At 40.6% G+C, this 17,551-nt stretch overlaps 1 protein-coding gene across 3 annotated transcripts in view; it reads right to left on the bottom strand.

Moving 5' to 3' along the window:
* Positions 1-5,174: 5,174 nt before the first annotated feature.
* LOC143031712 (uncharacterized) overlaps positions 5,175-17,551 on the bottom strand; it is a 12,972-nt gene continuing 595 nt past the window's right edge. For 2 of the 3 annotated variants that reach the window (XM_076195909.1, XM_076195908.1), the window contains exons 2-7: positions 15,872-16,054; positions 14,720-14,792; positions 14,393-14,591; positions 10,871-11,053; positions 9,847-10,117; positions 5,175-8,559 (exon numbers count right to left, since the gene is read on the bottom strand). In XM_076195909.1, coding sequence (XP_076052024.1) covers positions 7,955-8,559; positions 9,847-10,117; positions 10,871-11,053; positions 14,393-14,591; positions 14,720-14,792; positions 15,872-16,043 — 1,503 coding nt within the window. In that variant the 5' untranslated portion in view covers positions 16,044-16,054 and the 3' untranslated portion in view covers positions 5,175-7,954. The remainder of the gene's footprint in view (positions 8,560-9,846; positions 10,118-10,870; positions 11,054-14,392; positions 14,592-14,719; positions 14,793-15,871; positions 16,055-17,551) is intronic. The other variant, XM_076195907.1, reaches the window with a different exon arrangement.

Consider the following 17,551-nt stretch of genomic DNA (forward strand, 5'->3'; position numbering starts at 1 on the left):
ATGCGCTGCCACCGTAGCTATCACTCACATAAGAAATTAGTCCACCTAGAGTGCAGCCGATCATTGTCTTCAATGTGTTGCGATTTTTATAAGTCGAAAAAGTTGCACTTTGTGCATTGACATTACTGGGTTTTTGAATCGGCACCTCTGTTGCATCCAAAATTACTCTTGTTGATGGAAATTGTTTTTGGAAGTTCACTGGCATTAAGTCCTGCACGGTGTTTCTTTCTGGCCAAAAATCGATTTCTTGAAGTTAGAAGAACATAAAACTAATCCATACATTCACAACTTTTGACGCATAAGTTTGACTGATTCTGAACAAAATAGGTAATTCAATATCATCTTTGGCCTGTCTCAACTTGATTATAGTTAAAAACAACTGATCTTCCGCTATAAATCATAGTCCATTCCATCAAGATTATTAACAGCTGGACCAATCACAGAGAATATTAAGGAAAAATGTGCAGTCATTAAATCCTGTGTAATATTGAATGGCCTTATTGTCATTTTTAAACCGGAAGATAGAGAATCTAGCATTCATAGAATTTAGTATCTCACACTGGATACCGTGGTCCTGGACCGATTTCTCTCCGTCAGTGTCACTTTGTAGAATCTCATTTTCCCTTTCAGCTGACACTACCTCTTCGTTGCCAACATCTCGAATATATGGTTCATTTTGAAATAAACGTCTCCTCTTAGCTACCCTTTCTGCATTTAGTGTTGAGGTGAACGTGGATGGTGTTGTATTAAAATAAAAAATAGATGGAACCGCACCAGGTTCAGCCTCTTATGAGAAAGTATGATGCAAAGATGCCTGATTACTACTGATTCTTTTGCATCTATTTTTAGTCAATTTCTGTTACTCTATATTTACATTTGGTAAAATTACAGTTTAACACCTATTGGATATTGGATATGAAATTATGCTTAAATGCATTACTTGCATTGCTCTTTACGATTCTGCACAAACTAATAATTCAGATAATACAAACCTCAACACTCCTGCAACCAACTATATACTAATGTCACCAATCAATCGCGCAAACATACTATAAGTAAATAACAAGTGCACCAATTTGACAATTTCTATGGAGTTCGTATGTCGATGATATACATTCAATTCAAATGTACGTGTGAATGTGTTATAGCTAATTTTCAAAACCTCTTAATGACAAATCATGCTTTCATGGAATAATTCGAGAAGTATTGGACAGAAATGAAGCAGAAAAATAATATTTTGCGAAAACAGATACAAACTTCGACGTGAGCATGACAGCCTGCAATATTTTGTTTGTACTTTGTAGGATAGTTGCGTGATTAGTAGGCAGGGTTGCCATTTTAGCAATTTTGGTGCCAGATCTGACATTATTTTTCTGTGTTGGGCTCAAACTTTTTCAATCTAGCATCTGGCGCCGTAATGAGAAAGGGCAACTGTGAGTTTGGGAGTGTAGCTGGGAGGTACTCAGGAGTGAAGAGGGGACGAGGAAAAGAAGGGGTGGCTATACTAGTAAGTGAAGAGATAAGCGGGTAGTGGAGTGGAAGGAGGTGTCATCAAGGTTGATGTGGATGAAGGTGAAGCTAGGAAAGATGTGGGTTTTTGTAAGTGCGTATGGGCCTGGTAGTGAGAAGAGCGTTGAGGAAAGGGAGGCATTTTGGGTATATATAAGTGAGTGCATAGAGGGATTAGGGAGAAATGTCAATGTAGTTGTATTGGGAGACCGAGATGCTAGGGTAGGAAATGAACCAATTGACGGAGTGATTGGGAAGTATGGAGTTCCAGGCAAAAATCGTAATGGAGAATTTATGGTGATGTGTCTTGAGAGTTGATGATAGCAAATACAGTGTTTAAGAAGAAAGTCAAGCACAAGTACACATGGGAGAGGGTGGTGGATGGAAGGGTGGCAGATAGCGCGTTAATGGACTATAAAGGGGTGACCAGGAGTATGGTAGGAAGAGTGGATGTACATGTTCTAAGGGGAGAGAGTGGGGGAATATCAGATCATTTCCTGGTGGAAGGTAATTTGAGAGTGGAGAATAGGTGGAGAAAGACGAAAAGGGCAGAAGGTAGGGAGGTACTTAGAGTGAACTGCTTAAATGAGGAAAAAAAGGAGAATGAGTATAAGTTGAGAGAGGAGTGGGAGAGAGTAAAGGATACAGTAGAATTAGGAGTGGAGGAGGAATGGGGATGGTTCAAGGAGGGAGTCATAAGGTGTACAAAGATGGTGTGTGGAACATGGAGGGCGGGAGGAAATAGAAAGAAGGGTAGTGAGTGGTGGGATGAGGAAGCAAAGAAGAGTGTAGAAGGGAAGAAGCAGGCATTCATAGATTGGCTACAAATTAGGACGAGGGAATCGTATGAGAGGTACAAAGTAAAGAGAAAGGAAGTTAAGCATAAGATAAAGGAAGCAAAGAGGAGAGCAGATGTGAAATGGGGAAAGAGTATGACAGAAAATTGTGAAAGTAATAAAAAGATATTTTGGAAAGAAATTAAGAAAGGAAGAGGAGGCAAATCAAGTAGAGAAGAAAAGGTAAAAGGTGCAGATGGAGAGATGACAATGGAAGAGAAGGCAGTGAGAGGAAGGTGGGCAGAGTATTTTAGGGAGTTGCTAAATGTGAAGAAGGATACGGAGGGAAAGGTAGTTGCAGTTGGAAGCGCTAAGAAATTGAGTGATGAGTGAGGAAAATGGAGGAGAAATAGGGAAGGATGAAATGAAAGCAGCTGTTAAGATGATGAGAGCAGGTAAGGCACCTGGGTTGGATGGATGCCATGCAGAATGTCTGAAGAAAGGAGGTACAGTTATGGTGGACTGGCTGGTGAGGTTATTTAATGTTTGTTTAAGAGAGGGTAGAATGCCGGAGGACTGGAGGAGTGCCTGTATAGTTCCGCTTTACAAAGGAAAGGGGGACAAGTGTGAGTGTAGTAGTTTCAGAGGGATCAGCTTGTTGAATGTAGTTGGGAAGGCTTATGGGAAGGTCTTGATGGAGAGGATTAGGAGAGGAACAGAGGGAGTAATTGGTGAGGAACAGTGTGGTTTTAGGACAGGTAGGGGATGTGTAGATCAGATTTTTGTGGTAAGACAGATATGTGAAAAAGCTATAGGAAAAGGTAAGGATGTTTTTTGGGCTTTTATAGATCTGGAAGAGGTTTACGACAGGGTAGACAGGAAGGCACTGTGGGAGGTACTGTAGATATATGGGATAGGAGGAAAGCTGCTAAGAGCAGTCAAGAGTTTTTATAATAGTAGAGCTTGCGTTAGGATTAGATATGGAGAGTGAATGGTTTGAGGTAAAGGTGGGACTTCGTCAGGGATGTGTTATGTTGCCCTGGCTGTTCAATCTTTACATGGATGGGGTGGTGCGAGAGGTGAATGCAAGGGTGGTGGGTCAGGGGTTGGAGATGATTAAAGAAAATGGAGAAAAGTGGGAAGTGAGCCAGCTGTTGTTTGCTGACGATACTGCACTTGTAACAGGATCAGAGGGATTGAGGAAGTTAGTGACAGAGTTTGAGAAGGTGTGTGAAAGAAGGAAGCTGAAGATAAATGTGGGCAAAAGGTGATGAGATGTACAAGGGGAGTGACAGTAGGCTGGAAATGAGCATTAAGGGTGAAAAACTGGAGGAAGTGGAGTTTCAGATACTTGGGTGCGAATGTGACAGGAAAGGGAGGAGTGGGGGTGGAGGTAGAATGTAGATTGAGAGAAGCGAGTAAATGCCTTGGTGGATTAAAAAGTGTAATGAGAAATAGATATCTGGGAATGGATGCTAAGAGGAGGTTATATGAAGGAGTGATTGTGCCAACAGCAATGTATGGGGCAGAAACATGGAACATGAGAGAGGAAGAGAGAAAGAGTTTGAATGTGTTTGAGATGAAATGTTTGAGAAGTATGATAGGGGTTACTAGGCTGGAGAACAGGTGAGGAGGAGAACAGGGGTGGAAAGGGAGCTGGGAGATAGGGTTGGTGAAAGAGTATTGGGATGGTTTGGACACATGGAAAGAATGAGTGAAGAAAGATTAGTAAAAGAAGTGTGGAAGGCGGAGGTGGAAGGAGTGAACATGAGGGGGCATCATAGGATGAGAAGGATGGATGGGGTGAAAGGGGCTTTACAAAAAAGAGGAATGTCTGTAGAGGAAGGACGGGAGAGGACAGAAGATGGGGGTGAATGGAGAAGGGTTGTGTATGGATGAGGCTGTGATGCATGAGGGAGAGTGGGTGTGGGATAGGGGGATGAGGAAAGTACAGTATGAGAAAAAAATTGACACAGCCCAAAGGGATTTCTCCCCATCTCCTTTTTTGCAGGAGGGGGAGTCGCCGAATTTATGAAGCGGCCCTTGCTGTGGATGTTGTGTCTTGCGACACTGCTTTTGACCCAGGACAGTGGACAGGATGCAGGGATGACCTGTCATCCAGGAGGTGCCAAGATAGGAGGGAGGGAGGAGGGTGGAGGAATATATGGGAAATGAAATGGGTGGGAGTGATTTATATGCCTTTTTCTTTTTGGCTACCCACTGTGTAAGGGGGAAAAAGCCTTTGGTATATGTATGTAATGAGAAATTAAACGTTTTTATTAGGATCTTCAAAATATACTAGATTCTTGATATTCATGACAAAAAACCACTAGACTACTAGATTGAGGCAAAAACTACTAGATGTAGTGGGAAAATACTAGGAGTGGCAACCCTGATCTCGCCCAGCAATGATGTAGAGAATATATGCAGGACAGAACCTACCCACCTGTGGGCCTTAGCCCAAGTACATACATACATAAGTGGGTCCACAATTTAATAGAAATATGGTGTTTCACACAGAGTGATAGATACCTGGAACAAATTAGACAAAGAAACAGTGTGTGCAAACAAAATTCAAGATTTTAAGAAAGAAGAAAAAAAACAAAAAAAACTTGATGCCGAAAGATACAAAGACAGGTCACCACAAGCATAGCTCCCTTCCTGTATAATACAACTAGGTAAATACACAAACCTGGGCATGCTACCGCCAGGCAGGTAGTGCGTTAGTAACGCTAGCGATAATGCAAGTACCCAGTTCTGGTTATTCTATACTTTAGAATAGGAAATATTAACTTTGTACGTATTATTTTATTGAGAATATTTGTACTAAGTAAATACTTCCCCATTTTCATCAAAATCAGTTTAAAGGATAAAAATTGGTAACACATTGACAGAAATTGTATTATTTCATTAAGAATATTCATAAGTAAATACTTGTCCATTTAAATTTTTCATCAAAATCAGTCTAAAGGAAATTAAAATTAGTAACGCATTGACAGAGATACACCCCCAGTTTTTTTTGTTTTTTTTTGTAATGCAGTACCTGTCTGGCAGTAAAGCTACCAGCTCCTTGTTTCAGTATCCAATAAATTGACAAATTAGTTTCAGTGGTCCTTAGGCCTATTGGTAAATGTGACCGAGTAAATGCATCATCAAATGGTACTTCCTCCTGCATGCACTTACTGTACCATCACCTGACCAACACTTTACAAATCCCATGACGGTAGTATTCATGGGGTTGTATGTAGTGTCAAGGGGAATAAAACTAAAAAATATCTTACAAATTTCCATAAACTTACATCAAATTATTGCTCATACAAATCACAAGGTAACTCCATAAGTTACATCATTTAACATAATGTACACAGGTTTATACACATCACATTTTTGTGCATTTAAGTATTTCAAGGCACACCATAGTACGTAGTTTGATGGCAGGGGCGATTCCTACCTTTATGTAATGATCGCGCTAGGATTCTCTTGAGTCATGAGATTTTCCTATAGGAAGGATATATTTGTCTTAAAAATTATAAATGGAAGCCATTTTATTTTTCTCTTTTGATATGTATATATATATATACACCAAATGCTCCTTCCTCCCTAGTCAGGGGGAGTTGCTGCCTAGTTTCTCCCTAATCATGGTGGGTTGCCAAGTTTATCTTATTTATTTTTATATTATTATATTTCTTATTTATCATTATTATTATATTTTTTTCTGCATCCAACCTAGTTATGGACCAAAAGGTCTCCTCTCGGCATGCTCCTCCTTTGAAATCCCTCGCCCATTTATTGCCTCCTCCATCTCTGGTCCTCGTGGGTGAGTCTTCTTGTTCCTTGCTATTGCTCAGATTAGAAGGAATGCAACAAGACTGACCACCTCCATAGTTAGTTTAATTCCACAGCTTCACCACAGGGCAACAAGCTCTTTGCCTCATCCGGTCAACATAAGAATGAAATAGACTGCAAGAGACCATAAGGCCTACACTAGGCAGCTCCATGTCCACCTGTCATCCCCATCTATAAAGTTGTCTAACCTTTTCTTAATACAACTGATAGTTTCAGCGCTCAATACATGGTTACTAAGTCTGTTATTCCATTAATTGACCAGCCTAGTAGTAAACCAATTCTTGCCTATTTCCTTCTTAAATTTAATTTGTCCAGTTTAAATCCATTACTGCAAGTCCTGCCCTGTTTTCTTTATATGATGACCCTGTTTGCACCACCCTTGTTAAAGCCTTTGATCCACTTGAAGCCCTCTTATTAGACCACCCCGCACTCTGCGTCTTTCAGGAGAGTGAAAGTTAAGGTGCCTAGCAGGCAAGAAATCTCTTGAGGTTACACCATTTTATCATCAATTGTATTTTACTTCTCTTCTGCATTCTCTCCTCCTTGCTCAACAGACATTCTTCTCGCATCCGACGCCCCCTTCACCCTATCCGTCCATTTCGTTCTTTACCTTCCTCTCAAGTTCCCTCCATCCACTGGACTTCCCTGCTCTTTGTATGGATAAAGAAATCGGCAAGAACTGGTTCAACAATAGATTGGTTAGCGAATGGAACAGACTTAGCAACCATGTAGTGAGTGGTGAAACAATTATTTGTTGTTTTAAGTGAAGGTTTGATAACTTTATGGACGGTGATGTTTGGTGGTAATGGACATGGAAGTGTCTGGTGTAGGCCTTATGGTCTCTTGCAGTCTCCTTCATTCTTACATTCTTCACTCTTTCTTTCCATATGCCCAAACCATCTCAACTATCTCTGATCAATTTCATTTGCCACTTCTATCCATCTATTTTCTCCGTTTCTCACTCTGTCCGTCCCTGTAAACAAACACTTCATCTTACACATATTTCCTTTTCCACCTCCTTCAAGTTTCGAGTCTCAATTCCATACAATGCCGTGGGTTCAATCGCTCCCTCATACAATCGTCTTTGAGTGTACATCCTCCGACAACCATTCCTCATGACATTTTTTATCAACCCCAATTATTTGCTTTCCTTACTCTATAAAATGCTGTGTCTTGCAACACTGCTTCTGACCCAGGGCAGTGGGCGAGATGCAGGGATGACCCATCATCCAGGAGGAGCCAAGATAAGAGGGAGGGAAAGGGGTGGATGGGAGTGGAGTATGTGGGGATGGAATGGGTGGGAGTTGTTTTTATGCCTCTTTTTTTTTTTGGCTACCTCCCTTGTAAGGGGGAAAAAGACTTTGGTATACATATGTACTCTATAAAATAGTAAATTCATCTCTACTCCTCCAGTCCCTGCTACATGTGACACAAAATACTATAACCTCTTCTCCATCCAGCACTTCTAAGCTACCAGAAGAGGCTGGATGACTGCATTGTGAACAGCTGCCCAGGATGCAACACTTCACCCCATACCATACAACACATAATGGAAGACTGCATTATACACAATCATGCATGCAAACAACACAACATACACTCTATAAAGGATTTGTGGGAAAACCCAGTTTCGGCTGTGGCATTCCTTGGGGAGACGGGACTGCTCGGACAGACAGTCTAGGGAACAACAACAACAACAACCTCTTCTCCTTCAGTATCTCTTCAAATTCACTTCCCCCAAACACACATACATATGTACATCATTACAGAACGCTGATACGTTTCTTTGTTCCACGTACGTCCACACCCTACGATTACACCAATCAGTCGTTGATGAGCGCCAGCATCTCTTCTTCCAAACACTCAGGTGTTCCGTCCCTGACCGCTTCCTGTCCTTCGTCTTTGCCCTTTGTAATACTTCCCACAGTGCCTTCTCTTCCTTCCTCTTTATCTAGGGTCCTGTCTCCTGTTGCCTCCAGATGCACTCCTGGCAGAGTCACGGCACTCTCCTCACTCTCAAGATGCAGACGTAGCGCTTCAGTTTCTTCACAGATCGTGTTCGGTGACGACCCGTTCTCTACGTTGACAGGTTCTCGTGTTTCGCTCTCCTTCGCAGATATCATCTGAGACGATGGCTCCTCTTCCTCCCTGGCGAAAGTTCGTGGTGACCCGACACGATTAGTGACGATTTGCAATGATCCACTCTTCTTGCTGGTACTTGGCAAAGGTTCTCCTCCGTCTTCGACATTACCCCGCGATGGCCCATTCTCCTCATCAACAGCTTTTGGCGATGTTCTTCCCTCGTCAAATGTCCGAGGCAAGTCGATATGTAGTTGGTCATCCTCCGAACTGCTGCTGCTTATTCTCCTCATCCTCTTGTTCACTCGTCCACTCGTGATGTCGTCCTCCTCCTCCTCCTCGTCATCACCTGAAAGACAAGACCTTTCGATGAGAACATTTCCGAAGAGCTTCATACCAAACATATTGCGATTAGTATGAAAGTGGCACTTGCCGACAAGTCTATCGAAATAAACACCAAATGAGAGGACGGAGCCGTACGACATTTTGCCTGTTATGGATTTTTCAAGTACATAGTTGTAACACACATGACTGAGATTAATTAACCTCTTCACTCTGGGCCAAAATCTCGCGGGCAGCATCAGCTGCCAGACGTATGATGAGGCGTAATAATACTCGCATCATAAAATATAGTCACCGCTTATATCGATCGTTCTCTCTTTCACCCATGAATTTTGATAACCATAAAAAATGTGATGAAGACAGTTTAGAGAGTATGTCATTACGCAGGGGCAACTACAATAAATATAATCATGACGCCAATATGGCAGCCTCGCATATCCACTTGCTCCTCATGCCGCCTACGTATGCGGCACCGTATGGAAGGGGTTAACCACTTCAGTACGGAACTTAAATCTCGCGGGCAGCAGCCAATGCCAGCCGTATGACGTGTCGTAATAATATTCGCATCATAAAATATAGTCACCGCTTATATCGATCGTTCTCTCTTTCACCCGCGAATTTTGAAAACCACAGAGAATGGGATTCAGGGCGCATTTGGGAGAATGTAAAAACACAGGGGCGACTACAATAAATATAATCAAGACGCCGATATGGCAGCGTCGCGAATCCACTTGCTCCTCATGACGCCTACGTGTGCGGCACCGTATGGAAGGGGTTAAGAGGAACTGGGGGAATGGGGGGGAAGTTCCCCCAGCTCTTCCAGTCCCCCAATTCCTGTTCCCCCAGTTCTTCTTATTTAATGTGTGTGTGTGTGTGTGTGTGTGTGTGTGTGTGTGTGTGTGAGTGTGTGTGTATTCACCTTCACCTTGGTCTTTGGATCAGGTGCTGGACTTGTGATCAACAGCTATTTCCCTCCCGGAAGAGAGCTCAGAGCTCATATGACCAATCTATGGGTAATGCTATGACATTACATGCACATACACCCCAATTCACCCATGAGAGTTGGAGTAACGACTTGCAGCTTGACAATACTGAAATTATTTCAGTCCTGGGCGGGATTCGAACCCAGACCACCGTAGTGACTGCCAGGAACTCTACCAAATGAGCTATCTAGTGTGTGTGTGTGTGTGTTTTAGTGCTGTGGAGTCCCCACACCCTCACCCAAATGAACCACACTAACAAGACTACCCCAGCTGCTGCAACAAACGACAGCAGCCGCACCTTTCTACTTTACCTTTCTCTCGTGCATCGCTATTTGCCCTCTTCCTTGCCGCTGTGATCTTCTGTGTTCCTTGACTCTTCGCTTCCCACTCTTCCTCCATCTCATCCTGCAGTCTTAAGAGTTCTTCGTGTTCTGCGTCTTCCTTCTCCCGGGGTGGTCCAAAGAGTTCGTCTTCCAAGTCCCGCTGAGCTGTGGCTTCTGCCCGCAGCTGTCGGGCCCGGAGCAGCACCTCTGCCCTTGCACGACTCTGCTCCAATCGTGCACGTTGCTCTGCGGTCAGGCTCTGTGGAGGTTCATTAAGTACGTTCAGAATACTGTCAACAAGAGTCAAGAGAGCGTATGACGTATTCCCGGGACCAATTTATCGCACTATTTCTGGCTTACAGAAAACCCTGTGACTCGAGGCACCCTGCCCAGGGCTCATCTTCGGAGTTCATAAATTTTTGTGTCCATGCCATAATGTGCCTAAATTCGAAACAAGTGCTAAAAAACGCGCACTTACGAAAAATCTAAGTTCATATTTTGTGAGCCAAAATGATGATGTTTACCACAGAATGAAGCTGAGCACTGCATAAAAAGGCAGAAACAATTTAATATCTCCCACTTATTATTATTAAGAAGACAGGTAGGCCCCCTGTAATATTTATTTACTATTATTTATCTGTCAATTTATTATTATTTACTATTACCTGTTTGTTTATTATTTAACTTTACCCACTTATTTACTTATTTTATTTATTATTATTTACATTATTATAATCTTATCTACTTATCATTATTATATATATATTTTTGGGGATCAAAGTTATGGACCAAAAGGTCTTCTGTCAGCATGCTCCTCCTTTGTAATGGAAGAAGAAGAAAAAAAATCTCAGTTTAGTGTGGCATAATTCAATTCCAACACAACGAAAAAACCACTCGCCTGGCAGTCACGGAGAATATTTAGTCGAGTACTTTTTTGCTCGCCTGCATTTTTTATTGAGCTCAAGGCATCCCGCCTATGGGTTGCCTTGCTAAAAAAATAAAAATCACTCACCTGGCCGCTTGTGGAACTCACAACAGTCGTATGAGCCATGTTTTGTGCGTTCTGACGCAGTAGTTCATCAAAGACGTCCTCTTCAGGCTCGTTACCCCGAAGGACTTTGTCCTCCTCCTCCTCGTTCTCGGGTTTTTCCTCCGACACAACGAACATATCAAGACGGATCCTTCTGATGTGATTCTGTAAAAACAAAGGTTCAGTTACAAAAAAAAAAATAAATAAATAAATAAATAAATAAAATAAATAAATAAAAAAAAAATTAATAAAAAAACAAACAAATAAAATAAATGAATAAAAAATATATAAATACATACATACATACATATACCAAGGCTTTTTCCCCCTTTCAAGGGAGGTAGCCAAAAAGGGAAAGGCATAAAAACACTCCCACCCATTTCATATAAAAAATAATAAAAAATAAAATAAAATGAAATAAATAAACAAACAAAAATAAATAACATAAATAGAAAATAAAATAAAAAATAAATACTTATGACATTCTGTCATTATGCTTCTATGGACTAATATAAATCATTCTATGAGCACTAACAATGATGATACGGTTTAACGTCACAAACTTTCCCCTTATCGGGAGGCTAGGACGGTGCCCCTCCCAGAGGACTTTGTAGCATGGAATTTAACGAACCAATGCCCTTGGTCCAACTTCACCGGTGGCAGGGTTCGAACCGCCATCCCCTCGAGCTTCACCGCAAGTAACAACGCCCTAACCTGCTCGGCCAGTGAGCTTCAAGAACACTGAAGACCAACTAAAAGTTGTTGTTGTTGTTGTTGTCGTTCCCTAGACTGTCTGTCCGAGCAGACGGGACTGCTGCCAACTAAAAGTTCACGCAGGTGGTTCCTATAACTCAGCCACCCTCCATATAAAGGAGTTAACACACTCGGCTATTTTTCCTATGGCTGCTGGAGCAGATTGACGGTCCACAGCTTTCGGGAAGGAATCCGATACGATTGAAGAACGTAATCTTTCTCCGGCATAACCAATGACATTCTACATAAGTCGCTGAGGAAACAAAATAAGATTGCTGTAGTGATTTTACTTACAAAAACCAAAGGCTTTTTCCCCCTTATAAGGGAGGTAGCCAAAAAACAGTCATAAAAACCACTCCCACCCATTCCATCCCTATCACACTCCACTCCCCTCCACCCTCTTATCTTGGCTCCTCCTGGATGACGGGTCATCCCTGCATCTCGCCCATTGCCCTGGGTCAGAAGCAGCGTCACAAGACACAGCACATCCACTGCAAGGATTTTACAGCAGAAAAAAATCTGGATGTGGGCGATACAGCTGATGAATATGTATGCTTTCACTTGACCATCCCGTCAATAACGAGAACGGGCCCTTTATCTTCTCTCTTTTCTGCTCAACAGACATTCCCCTCATACCAAATACACAGACAGAATGGGCTGTTTATCCTCTCTCTTTTCTGCTCGACAGACATTCCCCTCATACCAAATACACAGATAGAATGGGCAGTTTATCCTCTCTCTTTTCTGCTGAACAGACATTCCCCTTGTACTAAATATACAGACCAAAGTTAATAAAACACCAGGGCCTGACAGTTGGCATCCAAGAGTCTTAAAGGAAATGAAAAATGAGATTGTTGTTCCATTAGAAATTATTTTCAAGAAATCCATCATATCCGATGATGTCCCAAGAGAATGGAAGCTAGCTAACGTTACATCAGAGATGCTATCGAACATTATTAAGAAAGTAACCGTTTGATAAATGATAGCCAGCATGGTTTTAGACGGAAACATTCTTGCGTGACTAACTTACTCGAATTCTACAACACAGCTATCTCGAATTATGACAAAAGAAATATAGATTTAATATATCTAGACTTTGCAAAAGCTTTTGATACCGTCCCACGCGAAAGACTACTTACTAAATTAGCTTTACACAGAATAAGTGGTAGCCTATTAGGTTGGACTAGTAATTGGTTGAATGGTCGAAAACAGAGTTGTTTTAAATGGAAAAACTTCTAGATGGAAAAATGTTACAAGTGGAGTTCCTCAGGGTTCCGTTCTTGGACCACTTCTATTCATAGTATATATAAATGATATAGACCATGGACTAAAATCTACTGTTTCCAAATTTGTTGATGATACAAAACTGTGCGGAGTGGCAAATGATCACTCAAACCAATTAGATATTCAAGAAGATTTAGATAAATTACAGCAATGGTCTGAAAAGTGGCTAATGAAATTTAACACAAGTAAATGCAAGGTAATGCACATAGGTAAAAATAACAGTAAGTACGAATACAAGTTATTTGGAAATTCGTTAACAAAAGTGAATAGTGAAAAAGATCTCGGCGTAATTATCAGTAACGATCTCAAATCATCCAAGCAGTGTATTTCAGCCTCTGAGAAAGCAAATAAGATTCTAGGAACTGATTGCGCGATCTTTTGACTTCAAAAGTCCATCACTCATTAACAAGCTATATAAATCGTTAGTTCGTCCACATTTGGAATATGCTGTTTCCATATGGTCATCGAATCTCATTAAAGACATTGACAGACTGGAAAAAGTACAACGGCGAGCCACAAAACTGATTCCAAATATCAAAAATAAATCATACGAAAATCGACTAAAACATATGAATCTGTTTTCCCTAAAAAAGCGTAGACTCAGAGGTGACTTGATACAGGTCTTTAAGATTTTAAAGGGAATTGACAACATCAAAAGTGACAAAATTTTCACATTGAATGAGAATCAAACAAGAAACAATGGTCTCAAACTGTCCGGAAATAGATTCAATTTGGAAGTAGGTAGAAACAACTTTGCCAACCGTGTAGTTAATGAATTGAATAAACTTCCTGCACAGGTAGTGCAATGTAGTTCAGTTCGAAGCTTTAAGAATCATTTAGATAAACACCTAAGCAAGATGCTGTAATGATTATAATTTATTTTGTATTATTTGTTTTTGTTTTGTTATCATTTGTCTGTCTGATTTTCATTTATTATTAGTTATATGTCAATTTATTATTATTTACTATTTACCTGTTTGTTTATTATTTAACTATACCTATGCATTTATTTATGTATTTTATTTGTTATTTACATTATTATAGTTTTTATTTATTATTTTATTATTATTATGATTTTTTTCGCATCCGACCTAGATATGGACCAAAAGGTCTCCTGTCGGCATGCTCCGCCTTTGTAAATCTACTCAACAAATATTCCCCTCATACCAAATATACAGAGATAGAGAGAAGAATGGGCCATTTGTCCTCTCCCTTTCCTGCTCAACAGACATTCACCTTGTACCAAATATACATAGAAGAATGGGCCATTTATCCTCTCCATTTCCTGCTCAACAGACATTCCTCTTGTACCAAATTTACAGAGAGAAAAATGGGCCATTTATCCTCTCCCTTTTCTGCTCAACAGACACCTTTGTACCAAACAGAGATAGAAGAATGGACTGTTTACCTTCTCCCTTTTCTGCTCAACAGACATTCCCCTCATACTAAATATACGAAGAATCTTACCTGTAACTGTTTCCTGGATCCGAGTTTCTCCATTTGCTTAAGGGAGTCATCAAAGGTAAGCTTCGGAAAGAGGCGGTGGGCCCAATGTTGGAGCTTCTTTAAGAGTAAATTCAAATCATCAATTTCGTGACCTTTCCCTTGAAACTTAACGTCCCGAAAGGTTTTCTCCAATATTCCAATGCCTCTCGGACCTAACAGTCTAAGTGGTCACAGAAACGAAAGATTACAATGACGGTAAATAAGAAACACAAAGGTAGACAAACCTTGTCACCGAATAAACAAATAACTGAAGCAGTTAAATGATGCAAAATGTAATCGCAAACTCACCTGGGAATGTCCAACTTGGGTATCGGATTCTTTACAACCTTTCTCGTGGGTGCTACGACCTTTCGCTCGGGTCCTGTTGAAATAAAGAAATCAGACGTAGATAACGTCAGCAAAAAACTAAAATAACTTGGACCAAGAAATTTCTCGTTGCTAGTGGACCTTCCGAGCCCTTAGTTAAAAAGGTTCCTCGCAGGTAGCTTCGGCCATGGGAAGAAAATTTCCACTTACGGAACTCCTATATTTTGAAATATGCCATACTAAGTAGGGATCTAACTGGGTTATGAACTCAAGCATTCATACATACATATACCAATGGCTTTTTTCCCCCTTACAAGGAAGGTAGCCAAAAAACAAAGTCATAAAATCCACTCCCACCTATTCCATCCCCACATACTCCACTCCCATCCACCACCCCTCCCTATCTCCCTCTTTTCTTGGCTCCTCCTGGAGGACGGGTCATCCCTGCATCCTGCCCACTGTCCTGGGTCAGAAGCAGTGTTGCAAGAAACAACAAATCCACAGCAAGGCCACTTCATTTAAATCGGCAACCATCTCTCTTTGTCCTTCAATTTATTTCTCACACATACTCCCTCACCCCCATCCCCCACCCACCCCCTTCCATGCATCATCCACACACAACCATTCACCACTACCTTCTGTCTTCTCCCGTTCTTCCTCAACAGACATTCCCCTCTTTTCCAATGCCCCTTTTACCCCATCCATCCATCTCATCCTTGGTCATGTTCACAACTTCCACACCTCTTTTACTAGTCTTTCTTCACTTGTTCTTTCCATGTGTCCAAACCATCCCAATACTCTTTCATCCACCCTATCTCCCAACTCCCTTTCCACCCCCATTCTCCTCCTCACCTCCTCATTTCTAACTCTATCCAGCCTAGTCACCCCTATCATACTTCTCAGGCACCTCATCTCAAACACTTTCAAACTCCTCCTTTCTTATATTCCATGTTTCTGCCCCGTACAGTGCTGTTGGCGCAATCACTCCTTCATATAATCTGCTTTTAGTATCCATTCCCAATTGTCTATTTCTCATTACAATTTTTAACCACTCACTTCCCTCAATCTACATTCTACCTCCACTTCCACTTACTCCCTACAATAATTCCACAGGGACGGTTTCAGATGTCTTACCTTGGTTCTCGGGTACTTCCACTGCTTCGTCTGCCCCAAACATCGGATTATCTCCCTCGCTACCTCCGTCATCTGATCTTTGCCCATCGTCGTCATCATCATCATCAGAGTTTCGCACCTCACGTTCCGCCGACTCTCGTCGGCCAAAGAGCTCTTCCATGGTCAGGTCCATTTTCGTGTATTCTATGGAAGGAATACACAATGAGTATAATGCCAAAGCAAACATGTAGGGGACTTTCTGAACTATAATGAATAAACTAGAAAATAATATATAGGAACAAACAATGTTCATACATTTTAAAACCTATTTAACATTCTTACTGTCTTAGTACCTTTACAAAAAAAAAATATATACAAAGGTGGAGCATGTCGACAGGAGACCTTTTGGTCCATAACTAGGTCGGATGTGGAAAAAATATAATAATGATAAATAAATAAAAGAAAAATAAATATAAATTATAATATAATAACAAATAAATGCATGGGGATAGTTAAATAATAAACAAACAGGTAAATAGTAAATAATAATAAATTGACAGATAACTGATGATAAATGAAAATCTAGCAAATGATAATAAACCAAACTCTTTCTCTCTACCTCCTTTGAACTTATCTGATACATATATTGAACATTCTCAGGGGTACTATCATTTAGGTACGCCCGAATCCACGCGCGGCGCCACTGTCGACAATGTACTGTTTAAATCGCCATTTGTTGCGGCCCACTAGCTTTTGTTTAGTTTAATTTGAATGCTTCCCGCGTTAAGCGCATGCGCAAGATATTCAAATTACCTTGTTGTTTTGCAAGTGTATGCCCAATTCTTGAAATAGAAACAATTTTTCTGCGATTTAAATGGAAATTTGGTTATCAAACTCGGCAACATAGTTTTCCGAGTAAAAATATTAAGGTAAGGCATCAATAAGCATAATTTTAAGTTACATAAACAAGTTTATCAACCTATTTTCTCCCAGAAATGAGAAGCTTAAGATTGTTGATCACTTCATGTTTGAGCTTAGCGGCATTATATGTAGGCATATCACCCATGAACCTGATGCGTCCAGTTTGTGTTTGATTTTGTTTACATGGCAACGTGATAGGTGTTAGCAAAAACTATCCAAGAGGAAGGTCCTGCAGTGTTATTGACATGCTCAGGTAATTTGTTGACCCATAAAACCTTCACATGCTAAGTTGCATGTCAATTGGGCCAGCGATTTGGATTTTATTGACGATAATCTGAAAATTAACAGCTTCATGGTTGTCATGAAAAGGTAAATATGGTATGATGGAGATGTCTCACATTGTTTTAGACATGCTCATGTGATTTGTTGATCCATAAAACCCAAGTATTCCAAATTTTAATAAAATTGGACCAGTGGTTTAGAGTTAATGTGTATTTCTTTACCGAAATCTTTACAAATTACCACCCTTAATTCTAACACTTTGTTATGGTAAAGTCTAGCCAAAAAATGCGGGCTAAAAAAATAATGAAAAAAATCGTATCTCCCTTATTTTTCAAGCTATTTAAAAATTTAAAAACTGCATTTTGTTTCTAATAAAGTTGTCTTTCATATGCAACAATAACTTAGGGGTTAATTTTTTTTCTTTTTTGTGGGCATACCTATATAATCATTCCTAATGATATGATCTAATCCTTCATTATACAATCTTCTTTTTGCCCT

The sequence above is a fragment of the Oratosquilla oratoria genome, chromosome 12, assembly GCF_046742065.1.
Source record: "Oratosquilla oratoria isolate Oo_2021 chromosome 12, ASM4674206v1, whole genome shotgun sequence".
In the NCBI taxonomy this organism is placed as follows: Eukaryota; Metazoa; Arthropoda; class Malacostraca; order Stomatopoda; family Squillidae; genus Oratosquilla; species Oratosquilla oratoria.